This window comes from Phodopus roborovskii, unplaced genomic scaffold, assembly GCF_943737965.1.
Source record: "Phodopus roborovskii unplaced genomic scaffold, PHOROB, whole genome shotgun sequence".
NCBI classification, from domain to species: domain Eukaryota; kingdom Metazoa; phylum Chordata; class Mammalia; order Rodentia; family Cricetidae; genus Phodopus; species Phodopus roborovskii.
The window spans coordinates 15,684,735-15,702,655 of NW_026126480.1; the positions used below are offsets into that span (position 1 = coordinate 15,684,735).

At 43.1% G+C, this 17,921-nt stretch overlaps 1 protein-coding gene across 1 annotated transcript in view; it reads left to right on the forward strand.

Annotated features, from left to right (window-relative positions):
* Positions 1-113: 113 nt before the first annotated feature.
* Positions 114-17,921, forward strand: part of Trim6 (tripartite motif containing 6) — a 30,539-nt gene continuing 12,731 nt past the window's right edge. Inside the window, exons 1-8 of the mRNA XM_051191985.1 lie at positions 114-166; positions 3,705-4,193; positions 4,679-4,774; positions 5,741-5,971; positions 8,837-8,859; positions 10,559-10,659; positions 10,902-10,928; positions 11,150-11,712. Of these exons, the coding sequence (XP_051047942.1) occupies positions 3,771-4,193; positions 4,679-4,774; positions 5,741-5,971; positions 8,837-8,859; positions 10,559-10,659; positions 10,902-10,928; positions 11,150-11,712 (1,464 nt within the window). The 5' untranslated portion in view covers positions 114-166; positions 3,705-3,770. The remainder of the gene's footprint in view (positions 167-3,704; positions 4,194-4,678; positions 4,775-5,740; positions 5,972-8,836; positions 8,860-10,558; positions 10,660-10,901; positions 10,929-11,149; positions 11,713-17,921) is intronic.

The following is a 17,921-nucleotide window of genomic DNA, read 5'->3' on the forward strand; positions in this document are numbered from 1 at the left end:
TTGTTCCTGGGCTTGGTCCCTGGTTTTCAGACTGTCCCAAGTTGCCCAGAGGCAGCCCCGCCTCATCCGCCAACCCCTCCCCTTTTGCCTTGAGTTGGGCTTTGGTGCTAAGAGTCTGCTGGCTGCAAGTCCTCGGCACTGTTCCAGGCCAGGCCACGGATTCCAGGTCGGTGAGCAACCCCGTTTTCTTACCAGTCGCTGCTGTCCCACTGGTGTGGAGTGTCTACGCCACCTTACAGATTGTTTTGGGGTTCACGCTTGGAAGAGTGCGGTACTGCAGCTCAGAGTTTGGGAAGCATTAAAGAAGCACGTTTGCAGCTGGGAATAGGCTGTGTAAGGGGTAACGGACGTTGAACCTGGATTCTGGGGGCGAAAGCACGCTTCTCTGGAAGTTTCTCGTTGCGGTTCCGCGTGGATTCAGAGGTCTATATCCCCTCCCCCAGCTCCAGCCTGGCTGCTCAGGAAGTAGGTTTATCCCCCTCCGCAGCAGGCCGCACTTCTCTCAGCAAGAGCTGAGAGATGAGCTACTCGACCTGCCCCGCCCTGGTCTGCACCGGCAGCCGGAGCTAGGAACCCTGGGGCTTCTCTTGAGGAAGCTGGGCTGAGTTGGGTAAAGACCTATATGAGGCCTTCTGACCCTCGGAATTATTTAAAGGCTTCCAGATGCGTTCTGGAGAAATTTGCCCCCGGGATGCTCTTCATTTGTGGGCCTTCTCTGGGGGTGCCTACCGTTCCATTTCTCTCCTGTGTCACTTTTATCCGAGGCGACCCGGGATTGTGAATGAGTTCGGGAGCATTGTATTTATGTATTATAGCAACATGTATGTAAAACATATCGACTCTTTTCTTTCTTTCTTTTTTTTTTTTTTTTTTTGAGATGTAACCCAAGCTGCCTTGTAGCTAACTATCCTCCCGCTTCCATCCCTCTTCCCTAGTGCTATAACTGAGCTACCAGCGCAGCAAAAGGACATTTATTTCATCAGTCTGCTGAGAGAAATGCATGCTCAAGAGAATGGGTGTTACAGCTATACTGCGACCCTAAACCTGTTACTTAGTTTTTGAGTTTCAACACTTTTTTGTTTGTTTGTTTTTCGAGACAGGGTTTCTCTGTGTAGCAACCCTCCCTGTCCTGGAACTAGCTCTGTAGACCGGGCTGGCTTCAGACTCACGGAGATCTTCCTGCCTCTGCCTCTGCCTCCCAAGTGCTGGGATTAAAGGCATGTGCCACCTCCCAGCCTTCCACACTTTTAATATATAGCATGGGCAGAGCATTCCAATGTGTGGATCCTAGAATTTTGGTGAGTTAATTGGAACAGAGTTCTAAGTATATATAACAAGCCACCTGGCATGGTCAGTTCTCAAACGAAGTTATTATTGACAAAACCCAGGCCTAACTTTAAAAACTGCACAATCAAAAAATTTTGGAAAGAATGTGCTGAGAAGTTGGTAGGGTGCTTGCCTAGCTTGCATAAAGCCCTGGATTGGATCCCCAGCACCAAAGAAAAGTAGTAGACCAGCGGTGGTGCCATGCCATATATGGGGCTTAGGGGAACAAGGTGTACACCTATAATACCAACACTTGGCATGTGGAGGCAGGGGAATCCAAAGGTCAAGGTCATCCTTAGATATTTAGTTCCTGACGGGATACATAAGACCAAGTCTCAAGAAGAAAATAAGAAAAGGGGTAATATGGGCTGGAGAGATGGCTCAGCCATTAAAGGCTAGGCTCACAACCAAAAACATAAGAAAAGGGGTAATAAAAAGTGTTAAATATGCTTTATAGTGTATTTTTTTAAAAAAAGGATATTACCTCTATGTCCAAATACGGTAAAATAGAACACTTTTAACAATAGGAATTACAGGCTAAATACTACAAATTTAATAAATATGCAGAAATAATATTCTACTCTTTAAAAATGCAACAAATTATTTAGCGCTAAATTCAGAAATGCTTAAAACTAACTGCTTTCCAGTTTTATGTCCACTGAGTGCTGTGAGATCAATTCCTGATAATAGGTTAAGTTGGAATGTAGGCCTACATAAAGATAGAAAATAAAATTAGCCAGCCATCATGGCACAGGCCCTCAATCCTAGCACTCTGGAAGCAGAGGCAGATGGATCTCCATGAGTTCAAGCCAGTCTGGTGGACAAATTTTTCCTCTGGTCTTTTTTGAGTTCCCAGCTTTGATCTCAGCGTTCCCTGGTTGCCAGTGATTATATTGTGAAGACTATTTTGGTACCCTCGTGAGCTTCTAATACAGTATCCGTCTGTATTTTGGCACTCCTTTCCCCTTTCTAGCAGCTTTGTGCCCTAACTTGTATCTGCTTGGCAAAGGTCAGCTTCTAAAGCATCCTAACTACCCTGCAAATCTTTTTCATTGCTGATGTCCTGAACAGAGTTCCAGTGGAGGCCAGTGCTCTTTCTCCAGCCTCTAGTGTGGTCCTCTGACTTAAAAAAAAAAAAAAAAAAAAAAAAAAAAAAAAAAGTATGTGTATATGTTTTATCATAATTGAGTGTACATGTACCACATGCCTGCAGGAGTCCATGGAGGCCAGAAGAAGGCATCCAAGTCACTAGAACTGGTGTTACAAGCACTTGTGATCTGCTATGTGGATACTGAGAACCAAACCCGGTTCCTATGAGAGAACAGCAAGTGCTCTTACCACTGAGCAATCTCTCCAGCCCCTGGTTTTCTGTTTAACTGCATCCCTTACCCTGGATTATTCTTCTCTCTTCCATGTGCTACTGATTTGGTCTTCTTGCTCCAGAGAGTCAGACTCTCCCAGTCTAGTCTTCATAGAACCAAGAAACATCAATTCCAGTACCATCACTTCCATTCAAGAATCTTACCTTGGTTATTTAATGTGTTCATTATAATGGGAAATGACAGCAATTTCTAATGAGATAGAAAATAGGGCTACTGTGTCATTTGAGTATTCTATTAGCCCCATTACATAGTAAAAGTTTGGGACATGTTCACCTACATCTGTAATCCAGCAAAAGCAGGAGTATTGAGATAAATTCTAAGGTAGCCAGAACTCCTTAGTGGGTCTTTGTCTTAGAAAAACCAACCAAACAAAAAGATGAAGTGAGTAGATTTAGTTTTAATTGACTTTATTGAACCCGATACATGAAAAATATTAAGACATACAATCAATTAAAATTACAAGATACTTAACTTTCTCCACAAAACTTTGAAAGTCTGTGTATTTGTTGACTACTTTTGGAAAACACATGTCAGTTCTTAGTAGCAATAAGCAGGTGTTGTTTTTAACAGCACAGTGGTAAGTTACTCTTAGATGATCAGGCACCAAGACATAGAATTGATCCTACCTAGCCCCTGCACAGTCGTGTGTTTATTATTTTTGACACTGAAAATATGCTTGGAGCCGGTCGTTGGTGGCACACACCTTTAATTCCAGCACTCAGGAGGCAGAAAGAAAGAAAGAAAACATGCTTGGGTGGGCAACTCTGTAATGCCTCTCCTGTGTCCCAGTTTGTCTTTCTATCCAGTAGGAGGTAAAGCAAACAGTAAGCATTATAATAAGAGGGGAAGTTTGTGTTGGATGTAAACTCAGGTAAAATGTTGGAATTGGAGGGAGAGGCCTTTGTTACCCCGTGTATCTCCTCAGCGTGCATAGCACCATACCATTTTTTCTCTCTCCTTCCTTAGCCTGTGCTTTTTTATTTGCTCTCTACCTAGGATTCTACAAGCAAGAACGGTCTACCTGTCAGAGCTGGGCAGGTACGAGCCAAGAGAGTGGCTACAATGACTTCAGCAGTTCTGGTGGACATCCGAGATGAAGTCACCTGCCCTATCTGCTTGGAGCTCCTGACAGAACCCCTGAGCATAGATTGTGGTCACAGCTTCTGCCAGGACTGCATTACAGGAAGCAGCAACAAGTCAGTGCCCAACCAAGAAGGGAAGAGCAGCTGTCCTGTGTGCCGGACGGCCTACCAGCCTGGAAACCTCCGGCCTAATCGACACCTGGCCATCATTGTGAAGAGGCTCAGAGAGGTCGTGCTGGGCCCAGGAAAGCAGCTAGAGGTCATTCTTTGTGCACTTCATGGAGAAAAACTCCAGCTTTTCTGCAAGGAGGATGGGAAGTTAATTTGCTGGCTTTGTGAGAGATCTCAGGAACACCATGGTCATCACACATTCCTCATGGAGGAGGTGGCCAAGGACTACCAGGTGGGAGCAGGTCCAGGGCCTGGCCTTACTTCATGTTCTCCTAATTGTTTTGTAGTTTGGTTTGCTTTGTTATGTTTTGAGACAAGGTCCCAAGTAGTCAAGTACAGCCTCAAACTGACTGTGTAGCTAGCTAAAAATGACCTTGAGCTTCTAGTCCTACTGCCGTCATTTCCAGAGTTCTATGATTACCCGTGTCCAGTGCTTTTTGTACGCTAGGCTACCAACTGAACTATACCTGAAGCCCAAATGTCCTTGTAGAACTCTTTTACTTAGAAGTTGAACTAGAAGGTGGCTCCCTGCTCAGCAGCAGAGATTTTTTTTTTTTTTTTTTTTTTGTACTCTTGATTGCCTGCTCGTCTAGGCCGATGTTTTCATTCCCTATGTAGAGAAGGCACTTTGGAGACTGAGGTCTGTGTAATCTCGTCCTAGTTTGTTCCATGTGTTAAAGAGGCTGGATCCTCTTTAACCTGGTGTATTCTTTCCAGGAGATGTTCCAGGAGTCTCTGAAGAAGCTGAGGAAGGAGCAGCAGGAAGCTGAGAGGCTAAAAGCTCTTATCCAAGAGAAGAGGGAATCCTGGAAGGCAAGTGGGATTCTCCTGAAAGTGATCTTGGATAGCAACTAAGATGACCATGGTAGCCAAGGACCCGGGCTGCCTGCCCCAGTGTCTCCTATTCTGCATAGAACTTCCTCTGGTCTGGCCTTTTTCCTTGCGCAGGGAAATTGGGATGGAAGTTAGGTAACAAACAAATCAAAATGCAACCCAGTTTCCTTTGGGGTTTTGTTTTGTTTTTTTAATTTGAACTTTATTGTATTATTTTGTTTTATGTGTATGGGTGTTTAGCCTGCATATATTACTGTATACCACATGTATGTCTGATGCCTGAGGAGGCCAGAAGAGGGGAACTGGATTCAAAGATGCTTGTAAACCACATTAGGGACTGGGAATACAACCCAGGTCCTCTGGAAGAGCAGAAAGTGCTCTCAACATATAAGCTATCTCCCAGGTTTTTTAAGGCAACTATATGAGAAAGAATGGCTTCCCAGGCATGGCGGTACTGTCCCTTAATTCTAGTGCTTGGAAGGCAGGGACAGGCTTATGGCTATGAGTTAAAGGCCAGCCTAATCTACAGAGCAAGTACCAGGCCATCCAGAGCTGCAATAGTGAGGCCCTGTCTCAAAAAAGAAAAGAAAAAAAATTTGAGTCTTATTTCCACTGCCCTGAAATGGTAGATTTTTGTGAACCAGTAATTACTCCTAGGGCTTGAAATTGGAAGCAGAGGCTGACTTAGAAGCCTAAGAAGCTACACAAGCTTACTGGAGTCTAAACTCACCCAAGAATCACAGGGCATATCTCCAGACCCTAGATAAGGTAGCCTGAGGCTGAGGTCCTGAGAACAGGCCCTACAGGCCTGTGTGTACCTCCACTCTTAGAGGGGCAGGCCCAGAACAGCAGTTTGCAGCCTGTTTCCTGCCCCTCCCCCCCCCCCCCCCCCCCCCAGGGAGAACCCTTTGGTCAGCAGCCTGTTTTTCTTCTCTGGTGCTGAAGAATCAGGTGGAGCCTGAGAGACACCGGATCCAGACTGAATTTAAGCAGCTGCGGAGCATCCTGGATCGGGAGGAACAGAGGGAACTGAAGAAACTGGAGGCAGAAGAGAAGAAGGGGCTGAGCATCATCGAGAAGGCAGAGGGGGACCTTATCCACCAGAGCCAGTCACTGAAAGATCTCATCTCAGACCTGGAGCACCGGTGCCAGGGGTCCACAGTGGAACTGCTGCAGGTGAGACTCGGCCAGGACCCCCAGCTTTAGAAGAGAAACTATTTTCTGTCTTGTGTGGTGCTAGGATTATCATGGAAATGAGAGGAAAAAGGTATTTCTTTGTCTTTCTGTTACCTTCTTTTTTTATTGAGCCCTGAGGAGATCATGGGCTAAAGTCCAAAACAGTTCAGATGCAAATGCTAAGGGAAGCCCCCATTGTTATTTATTACTAGTCAAGAGTAGCTCAGGAGTTTATCTGGAATTGTGAAGACCTGCTGTATCCAACAATGCTCTCCAGGAGGCTTTACCAATCTCTGGACAACTGGCATTCTAAGACAGATAAACCTGAGCTGTGAAGTATTCTTCTGTGCATTGTAGGGAATTTCCCAGCACTCCTGGCCCCTTTCCATCAGATAAGGCCTTTCCAAAGCCCTTTAACATTGCACTAAATCCCAAAGGAGGATATGTCCAACCCCAGCTAAAAACCTCTGTTCACCAGGCAGCTCATGTCTGTGTTGCTGTAATGGGAGTTGGTAAGATGCTTTTGTTTAGCCTCCTCATGGGAAAACACATACCAAAATCAAGTTAGAGCATTGGCACCTACAAGCCTGCTGGGGAGCCATCCCCTGCCTGTGGGAGTTGGAGGGGGGAGGGGGGTGGGTGGATGAGCCAGGCAAGGTAGTCAGGAGAATCTTATAGCCCTGACTGACTAGCAGGCAGGGTGCTTTTTTTATTTATACAAAATTTAGTAAGCAGGGATCGATTTGTGTTGTTCCAAAACTTAGATCATATCATTTTTGTTTTTGGACTTGAGTTTTATTTTTTCTTGCTCATATTTTAGTCATCATTAATAAACTATGACAGAACAGAGTTATTTCCAATCATTTTCCCTCAAATGTTGACATCATTCATGAACAGTGTTATTGTTTTAATTCATTAACCCATAACCCAATTTTTAAGACTAGAGGCATATGACTGCCTGTTCTCAGGCTGATAGCTTTGGTTCCTTCAAGGATGTTAGAGCAAAACAAAATCTTTAAGCCAGCCCAGAAATATTGCCATGTCCCAAGCAGTGTACTATTAAGTCTTAATGGTCAGAGTGCCCAAGAAATATCCTCAGGCCAAATATCCTTAGGTTCTGGCATGGTAACTTCAGCTAATCTAACTTTATTGCTGTATTATGTCACGTAATTGCCTGAGTGTATAGGGGAAAGAGACTTGCAGTCTGAACTGTGACCAACTCCTAGCCTACCAAATCTTGTTAACGTTTTTTGTTTTTGTTTGTTTGTTTGTTTGTTTGTTTCTTTTTCGAGACAGGGTTCTCTGTATTGCTTTGGAGGCTGTCCTGGAACTAGTTCTATAGACCAGGCTGGCCTCAATTCACAGAGTTCCACCTGCCTCTGCCTCCTGAGTGCTGGGATTAAAGGCGTGTACCACCAAGACCTTATTGACCTTTTTTTTTTTTTTTAAGATTGTTTATTATGCATAGTTTTCTGCCTGTATATATATCTACATGCCAGAAGAGGGCACCAGATATCATTAGGGATGGTTGTGAACCACCATGTGGTTGCTGGGAATTGATCTCAGAACCTCTGGAAGAGCAACCAGTGCTCTTAACCTCAGAGCCATCTCTCCAGCCCCCCTTATTGACCTTCTTAAGTTTACTTTGTTTTGACTATTTTGCTCCTCAGTAAAAACAGGGACAGTAGTTTCAAAAATGTCTAAGAGCCTCATAAAGAGACCTCAGGCTTCTTTATGTGTATCGCAACCTTCAAGTAGAACAGGATATCTCCCTCAAAGCAGGAAGGGTAGTATATTCAGGACCTTCCTGGGGAAGCCTAGAAGCAATACTACTGGGAGAAGGCATAAATGATTCATAAAAAGTTTTCCACCATTCTAATATCCCCAAATTGTACAAATATTAAAAGTCTCCCAAGTATGGAACAAGTCTAGATGAAAACCAGAGATGACACAACGGCCATCATTCGGTTTAGCTTTGCTGGATCCTTATCAAACAGTTGTGCTGGCCTCATGACTTTTGCTGTTCCCATCAGCTAAGGCTATGCCACCAGCCTTTCTCTGCTTTTACTCTCTGGAGTAGAATTTCCTCTATAGTAACAGATACTTACCAGGTATTTGGGGCTGAGCCTGTGTGTGTAAGAGTGTGCATATCATCTAAGGAGAGAGAACCAAACATGTTTAAAGCCTATGGCTGTCTCAGGCAGGTGGCAATGGCACACCCCTTTAGTCTCAGCAGTAGGGAGGCAAGGTAGGCTGATCTCTAAATTCAAGGCCAGGGCTACACAGAGAAACCCTGTCTCAAAAAACAAACAAAAAAAAAATAATAATAAAACCTGTGGCTGTCAGAAACCTGTCACTGTCCCAAGGGCCAAAAGGTGCATGGAAAATAACAGATAATACACATGCATAACATTTCAACCACAGGAATGAAGACGTAGCTCAGTGACAAAGCTCAGTGATGGGACATTTGTCTACCATCCATGAATGAAACCCTGGTTTCTATCCTGAGCATTGTCAGAAAACAAACAAAGGAACTTATTGAAATTTGTACGTGGGTCCTCAGGAACTCTGCTCAGAGATGGAGTTTTAATTTTTCTGTGAATATTTAGTTGTTTTGAGATGGACTTTTACCATGTAACCCAGGTTGGCCTCAAACACAGAACTTATGCCCCAGCTTCCTAAGTGCTAGGCATGTGCTGTACCTGCTATATCTGGTTTCCTCTAAGTTTTCATCTATACTTTGTAGCAACTGGACTTTGTGAGTGTGTGTGGCCAGGAGTTAGGGGGTGTCCCTCACCATTATACCAGGTGGTAAAGTAGGAAGAACACATAATCCTTCACTTAATGTGTCTTTTTCCACCCTAGGATGTGGGCGATGTCACAAAAAGGTATGTGAGAATAAAAGTTCATTCCCTTGGGCTTATCCCTATAGAATTACCTGTGGGAGGGGTACAAGAGATGGCTCAGAGGTTAAGAGCACTGGCTACTCTACCAAAGCTTCTTAGTTCTCAGCAACCACATGGGGCTCACAGCCATCTGTAATGAGATGAGATATGGTGCCTTCTTCTGGCCTACAGGTATACATGCAGACAGAACACTATACATAATAAATAATTAAATCTTTAAAAGAAAAATAATTAACCTGCGGGGAAGGAGGAAATCACAGGCAGGGTAGTTTTGTAACTGGTGGGTTGAATTGCATGTGACTTTAGAGATCTCAAAGACAAGGGAGCAGGCTGGCATCCATGGTCATAGAATTGGTATAGTAAGGGGATGCTAACTGGAGACAGAATTATCAGTAGGTTCCTTTTTCACCAACCTTTCCTCCCTTTGATGCTGGTTTTCTTAGCCACAGCTGCCCCAATAAACATTGTTTTTGGCTGTGCATCTTTGAGGAAAATCACCATCCATGTATTGCCCAGGCTTGAAAATTGGCTTTCCAGCCCAGGTCTTGCTACATAGTGCTTAAATTTTGTTTTGTGTCTGTGTAAAAGCACAGACCTGAGATATGAGGGGAATGGCTTTGGCTCTGGGACAGAACACGTCTCTTTGTTCATAGCATTAAATCTACAAAGTCATCCACCAAGGTGGCATCTAAAGTTGACAGCAGACCCAGTACTTTCAGGCCTCTTAGACAGTGTGCCTGTGAATTCTAAACCCACACACACACTTCCTCAGGTGTTCTTTAGCCTCTGCAGCAGGGTTTCTGATTAGTGTAGGCGTCTCCAGCGCCTCTTAGTGGACATCCTGATAAGGCACTGACATTTTATTTATTTATTTATTTTATATAACCAAGTCCATTTAAATGAAAACAAACATTTATAGACAATATTTGGGAATTTGGGCATTGTTCTTTCCAAACTACTTCCTAAAGGGTGCTGTCATGGGGGATTGGAAGAAGATCCAGAAATCCTGGCTGTAGTCTGTAAGGCTGCTTTGTCCAGCTGTTTTGAATGTTGGAGTCAAAGCATTTTTTTTTTATTTAATTTATTATTTTACATGTCGATCCCAGTTCCCCCTCCTTCCCTCCCTTTTATCCTCTCTGCCCTCTCACATGCACTCTAACCAGCCTCCCCTCCCATACCCCCACCCCAATTCCATATGTAGGGGAATGCCATCCAGTTGGGGTCATGTAGTCTGACAGGTCATGTGAAGTAGGGACTAGGGCTTCTCTCCTGTCTCTAGATGAAGGCAGTTATCCCTCCATGGGGGATGTGTTCACAAAGTCCTTTTAGGCACTGACATTTTTAAACATTTTATTTCCTTTTTAGATGTAACAAAGGACTCCACAGCCACTGCAGTTGGCTACTGTCCTTAGGACAGAGGGAGAAAGAGGAAAATCATTGTATCTTATAGAACTTACAAGAGAAAAGAAACAAAATGAGGCTTTAATAAAAGTTAACATTTACACTGAAGCCCATACAGTTAATGAGCAGCTGGCTTCTAGTCCCAGTCTTCTGGTCCAGTGCCAGGCCCTTTGTAGAAAGCTGACTTTGCTCAGGAAAGAAAGTTGAAGTTCATTAGTGGATCTAAGAGATGGGGAGACACTTAGTACCCAGAAGCTCTTATAAGGTGTTCCCTCACTAGGAGTGAGTTCTGGACCCTGAGGAAGCCTCAAGCTCTCCCTACCAAGCTGAAAAGTTTGTTTCGAGCGCCGGATCTGAAAAAGATGCTGCGAGTCTTTCGAGGTGAGTTGGAGAGAGTTTGGATGTGGGGTTACTATAGCGGGAAGAAACAGGGCAGAGGTGTGGTGGATGTTGGAAAATAGCAGTGATGAGAGAAGTTAGAGGACAGGTATGCTGAAGATAATGCAGTGCCTGTTTAAGGGGAAATGAGTGACCAGTTCATGCCTTCTGAGTTCCCCAGAACTCCTCAGATGTCAGACCTGAGACAACCCTTCTCTTTAACATGTATTACTGTCTCATTTCAGAGTTGACAGACGTCCAAAGCTACTGGGGTGAGTAGACTCCATGACCTCTCTGAACTGATACTTGTGAACCTCTTTCACTGCTTCTCTCCAACAGACATGCATATTCTTTGGGGTCTTAAGTTCCATATCTCTCGCTACCACCTAATTCTAAGTCGCAATACACACACACACCCATTTCCTTTGTCCTCTCAAGAGCCATGGGATCTCATGCCCATTCTCATCTGCTGCTCTTGTACCTTTTTCTACAGTGGACGTGACTCTGAATCCACAGACAGCTAATTTAAATCTTGTCCTGTCTAAAAACCGAAGACAGGTGAGGTTTGTGGGTGCCAAGCTGTCCGAGCCTTCCTGCCTGGAAGAACATTATGACTGTAGTGTCCTAGGCTCTCAGCACTTCTCCTCAGGAAAATACTACTGGGAGGTGGACGTGACCAAGAAGACGTCGTGGATCTTGGGTGTATGCAGTAACCCTGTAGAACCCATGTTCTCTTTCAGTCAGTATCCCTGCAAGCAGAGTGCCTTCTCCAGGTATCAGCCCCAGAGCGGATACTGGGTAATTGGGTTGCAGCATAAGCACGAATACAGAGCCTATGAGGACTCCTCCACCTCCCTGCTCCTCTCCATGACAGTGCCACCTCGCCGCATAGGGGTTTTCTTAGACTATGAGGCCGGCACTGTCTCCTTTTATAATGTCACAAACCATGGCTTGCCCATCTACACCTTCTCTAAGTATTACTTCCCCACTGCCCTTTGCCCATATTTCAATCCCTGTAGCTGTGTAGTCCCAATGACTCTGCGTCGACCAAGCCCTTGAGAGGTCTACCACCCCTGTCTACAACAAATGAGTAGATTCCTTCAGATATGAGTTTCCTCTCTGAGACTCCATTTTCTGTGTTCTTGTAGTATAACCTCCCACTGCTGCTAGTGAGGACTGTTATTGACAGATCTTATAGGAAAGTTGTTAACGTTGTCTTTTGGTTTGGTTTGGTTTTTTGAGACAGGGTTTCTCTGTATAGCCCTAACTGTCCTGGAACTCACTCTGTAAAGCAGGCTGGCCTGGAACTCACAGAGATTCGCCTGCCTCTGCCTCCTGAGTGCTGGGATTAAAGGTGTGTGCCACCAAGGCCCAGCAAATGTTGTCTCTTGATTTGTTGGGAATGGGCTGTTTTGAAATGGGCTGTAGCCCAGGCTGTCCTGGAATTTTTTTTTTTTTTTAACTATTGTCTGTGGTCGAATGTAAAATTTCTCTATATATTAGATAGGAATTTTTATACCACCAATTGAGTTCAGGATATTTTCTTTCTATAATCATTGAGATAATTCCCCTTTTCATTCTGCTCCTAACCCAGCTGCATTGAGTTGTCTCAGTTGAGTCAACCACTGATTCCTAAGTGAACTGTTCTTATGTGAAACATTTAATACTTTATTTTTGTTGACTTATTGCTTAGGTTTGGTTTTTGCCTACCTTTATAAACAAAATTGCCTCTAATTTTCCATTCTTAGAGTATCTGTCAAGTTATACAAAATGTAATAATGGGCAAGGCAGTTATATAAGTATATATAGGATTTGAGTGCTTAATCCAAACTATCCTTTGATAGATAACAACAAGAAAATCAAACTGACCATTGACTAAAAGAAAATAATAAAAATTCACTCACCACTTTAGTTTTGATGACTTTAAGAAGAGATTGTAGCTTTGGTTTTCATGATAAATAAATGCTACCACAAGCTTCAGCCTTCATCTTAAGATTTATTTTGTTGTTATTGTGTTTTGTTTTTTTGAGACAGGATTTTTCTGTGTAGCTTTGGAGTCTGTCCTGGAACTCTGTAAACCAGGCTGGACTCAGATTCACAGAGATCCATCTGCCTCCGGAGTGCTGGGACTAAAGGTGTATACCACCACCACCCAGCCCATCTTAAGATTTTAAGAGTAGTAATCATAATCAGAAAATGTGCTTAGAAGGGAGAAAAGTAAATAAGGGTGAAGACAATGACCAACCAATACCAATTATCTCAGAAGAGAAAAAAATGTAGTTAGCCCCTTCTGACCTTCTGATGTATTCTGACCCTCCTTTAGCTCCTGTCAATAAACAGGTTTCTCTTTGGGCTACCAGTTGGGGGGGAGGCGGAAATGACACAGAGACTTCTTATTAATTATGAAAGCTCAGCCTTAGCTTAGGCTCATTCCTAGCTAGCTCTTATAATGCAATACACTCTTTTATGTGGCTGGGTTACGTTTACTCTGTACTGCCCACCCTCTCCATCCTTCCTTTCTTGCTCTCTGTCTGCAGAAGCCCCGCCTAACCTCTTCCTACCTAGCTATTTGCCATTCAGCTCTTTATTCTTTATTAAATCAACCACAGTGACACATTTTCACATACTATAAAGGAATATTCTGCAACACCTTTCTGTTGCAAAGCTCAGGATTGAACTCAGGGCATTCTATGTCAGGCTGGCATTCTAGCACCAGGCTTGACAACTTTTCTTTAGTTAGTTTTTTTTTTTTTGTTATTATTATTGTTCTTTTGACACAGGTTCTTACCAAGTTGCCCAGGCTGGCCTTGAATTTGCAATCAAGTCCAGGCTGACTTTAAGCTTGCCTTGACATCCCAAGTAGCTAGGTTTATAGGCTTATACTGCCTCTTCATCTCACCCCAGAACATCTATTTATGCTCAGATTCAAGTTCCAGATGGATGTAAGCTGCTGACTTTTGTGGAGAGGTGCTACAAGCTTTCATATTCAACTGTGAAAAAAAATTGTAGAAGTGAGGGTAAAAAATGATGTCAGGAGACAGCTGGACAACTTACGCTGCAGCCAAGAGCCTCTAGTGGCTTTTGAGCACTCTCAGATATACTGTAAGTGTAAACTACACCCTGGATTTCCATAAATGCAATGTAAAATAATATCACTAACAACTGTGTAACAGTGTATTTTGGATATATTGTTTTAAATAAAACTTACTTCAAATGCTTGTTTTATTTCAAGATATAGTCTCACTCTGCCACCCAGGTTAGCTCAAAATTAACCATGTATCCCAGACTAGCTTCAAACCCATGGTGGTGGTGTAGGCCTCCTGCCTTAGCCTTCCAGCTGCTGGTATTACAGGCAAACCACTACACAAAGCTTTCATTGTACTTTTGTTTGCTTGTTTGTGTGGGTTTGTTTTTTGTTTGTTTGTTTTGTTTTGCTTTGTGTTTTGAGACAGGTTTCTCTGTAGCCCTGGCTGTCCTGGAACTCACTCTGTAGACTGAGATCCATCAAACTCAGAGATCCATCTATCTCCGCCTCTGAAATGCACCACCACTGCCCTGCCAGGCTCATTGTAATGTTTAAATGCAGGTGCTAGGAAACTTTCGGTTACATTGGCTCTGATTATACTTTTACTAGACAACTTTCTATCCTTGAGGGAACCCAGAAAAAAGTCTTGGACAAGAGTATCAAGAGAAACTACTTGAATGTATACCTGCTCAAAAAGGACCTATCTACATACCCACCCCTGAACTCTGAGGTTTTATTTTGTTTTCCTATTTTTAATCATGTGTACAGAGATAGGCACAGGGTTCTCATGCTGAAGGCACTGCTAAAGAGAGAGTGGCCAGGTGGGCCAGGAGGATGGCAGGAGTTCAGAAAGAAGAAAGATCTGCCCAACTAGTTGCTCCCCTCTCGTTTATTTTTCTCATGCAGTAAGTTCCAGGCCAAAGGAGTTAGTCCAAACCCGTAAACCTTAAATTGATTTGAAGGCTTCAAAGAGGTATCCAGAAAGTGACCCTAGATACCAAAGTAATTCTGTAGGCCTCAAGGAAGGTTTGCTCAAACAGATCAGAGCAAGCTTTTAGCCCTAACCTTTTCCAGGGGGATCTTGAGACAGAAGTCTTCTCACTTTATCTTTATGGATTAAGTTAAACTACTGTGAAAATGAAATGTATCAAATGGTAATGGATATTTTTCCCTTTACCAAGACTGGGTTTCTCTGTGTAATAGTTCTGTCTGTCTTGGAACTCACTTTATAGAACAGGCTGGCCCCAAATTCATTGAGATTCTCCTGCCTCTGCCTCCCAAGTGCTGGGATTAAAGGCATGTGCCACCACTGCCAGGCTGGGATGTTATTTCTCATATAAAGAATCTAATATGAGTGTTAAGATCAGCCCAAGCAATAGAGCAGGACTATCTCTAAAAATAAGTATAGTCACAAGTGGTGGCACACACTCTTCATTCAAGACCAGCCTGGTTTATGTAGGGAGTTCCAGGATAGCCAGATTTACACAGACCCTGTCTCAAAAAACCAAAAATAAAAGTATACAGGAAATAAGACAAGGAGAAAAGAATGAAAGAAAAGTCTTTTTAATCCAAGATCAAAGTGTAGCTCTTAGTTCTCTATATGCTTTATAATTGTAGATTTTATATTAACCCCATGTTCCTCATTGAGATAGTTTTTCATAAATTGTGCAAAGTATGGATTTAAATCCATCTCTTTATCTATGTAGATTGCAGTCTTTCCAAAACTACTTGTTGAAAGCCTACTTTGTCCACCAAGTTGGTCATGCATGGGAGGGTCTGTTTCAGGCTCAAGACTGCTCCATTCATCTACTCATCTATCAAGCCTCAAGTAGGTTCTATCTGCCTCTCCCCTGTGTCCTGCAATAATATTCTTCTGGGGCATTGCAGAGATAAGTAATAGAATTTTTAGTTCTAGCTCATACCTAGTGGTCCAAAGTATTGGCAGTTATTTTATTATGGCTTTTCTCTGCAGTTTAACATAGTTGTTTTTAGAATACAAATTAGTTTTCTCTAATTGTGGTTTACAGGTAAGCCAGGTGGCGGTGGCACATGCCTTTAATCCCAGCACTTGGGAGGCAGAGGCAGATGGATCTTTGTGAGTTCTACACTAGCATAGTCTGTAAGAGCTAGTTCCAGGACAGCCTCCAAAACCAACAGGTTAACATGTGTAAGAAAGAAACTGGCTTTCATCCTGAGCACCATCCAAAATCAGTGGCAAAACAAAATTAGGGCAGGGCCTGAAGAGATGATGGCTCAGCAATGAAGAGTGCCTGCTGCTCTTACAGAGGACCAGCCAGCCGGCTGTTCCCAGCACTCATGTATCCAAAGGCCCACAGTCCCCTGTAGCTTGTTCCAGACTTGAAACTTTCTACTGGCCTTCCTGAACATTGCATTCAGGTGTACTATCACACACACAAACACACATTTATTTGTAACTAAAAATAAGAGCCAAGTGGGTTGGCTCATGACTTTAATTCCAGTACTTGGGAGGCATACACAGAGATCTCTGGACTTAACACCAGCATGATCTGTATATGGAGTTACAAGCCAGGGGCTACACACTAAGACCCTTTCTCAATAATAAGTATTTTAAAATAAGTTATTACATGTGCATTATTTAGAAGAGAATTGCTTTATTACAGGGTAACTTAAATTTTACCTAAGTTATAAAATAATTCAGTGTAAAGAAGTCTTAATTTTATAGCAAAAATGTTATCCTATTAATAGCTTCTCTTTTTAGTTTACTGACATACTACATAATTGAATTTAGTTTCAGGTGGAACTCAAAGGAGAGACAGCATACGAAAGAAAAGTCCTATATTCAATTCCTTGCAACAGCTAATTGGATATTCTCTTCCCTGACAATACTATTGTTTGCTTTTTTAAAAAAAAATTTATTCAGCTGGATGTTATGCTTTGTGAACTTCTGAGTTGGTGTCTGACATTAATTTAAAATATTTCTGCTCCCATCCTCACCACCTTTATCCTTTTTCTGTCATTCCAGTGATGCATTTGCCTCTGGGGTTGTCTGCTTCACAGATGCACTCCTTTCTCCCCCTTTGCATGTTTCTATGGGGAATTTTAGTTGTTGTCTCTTCAATTTCAGACTCTTCTTTAGGAGGAGTCTGTTGTTAGGGTTTGGGTCACAATACTGACAGGTAGTTTCTGCTTGTCAGTTATACTGCTGCTAAGCACATTCGAGGTGGTTTTCATTCCTGTTACTCAGGCTTGATGTCTTTCCCTTTTCTTTCTTACAAATGCCCCCCCCCCCAATCTCCCTGCTTACATTCCACAACTGTTTTCCACACTTTTTACAATCTAGTCTTTTGATATCTTAGTCCTTGCCAACCAAAGTGAAAAAGCTGTATGTCCCATTGCACATGTGCAAGGCTGATTGTTAGCATGTCGATGAGTGCTGCAAGTTTGGTGAGGCAGTGGGGTTTTCCAGAAGCCAAAGAAAAAGAGAACTGAAAAACTGTGTGTGCTCTAGCCAATATGCTTGCCTGGAGATTTGCCATGCTCCCCAGTGTCTCCCCCCCCCCCCTTCACAGCTTTAGTACCATAACCTGATGATTTGGGATACCCAATCAGATTGTACTTTACCATAGGTAGAGACATAGAAGTCAAAAAGGTAGCCCCATTGTATTCAGAGCTTGACCTTTGGATACTAATGTGCTGAGCCTGCCTGCAGGGTTAATGAACTGTTTCCTAGAAGAAAAAACTTGTGTGTCGCAAGTCCAGCAACACTGGAGTGCTACAGAGTTCACAGTCAAGTTATTTGGGGATGGATGTCTTTAGCCCTGTTCGTAGCCATGTACTGCCCTCCTCTGCATGAGTCCTTGTGCTCATTACATAAATAATTTGAAAAATGCAAACAGAAGCACTAGTTTGCTAACCAAGCAAAGGGTTTAAGAGGGTCATCAGCACCTGTAGCAGAGATTCTTCCTCTTTCATTAATCTGCCCATGTTTGCATCAATGTACTTGAAAATGTATTGGTTTATTATCCCTTTGTTCTGCTACTATAAAAACTTTACCAAAACTGCTTGCACATTGAAATATGGAATTTGAGGCAACCAGAACTGGTGTTCCTGGGCCAAAGTCATTCATCATTGCCCCCTGAGTAGACTTTCCGTCCCTTTGTATTCACATCAGGACTGCTTTAAACCCTCTGTCTGATCCCCAAAGCTCCCCAGAGCTGGGCCTGATGAAGCCACTTGCTGTTCCAGTCTCCTGTGAACT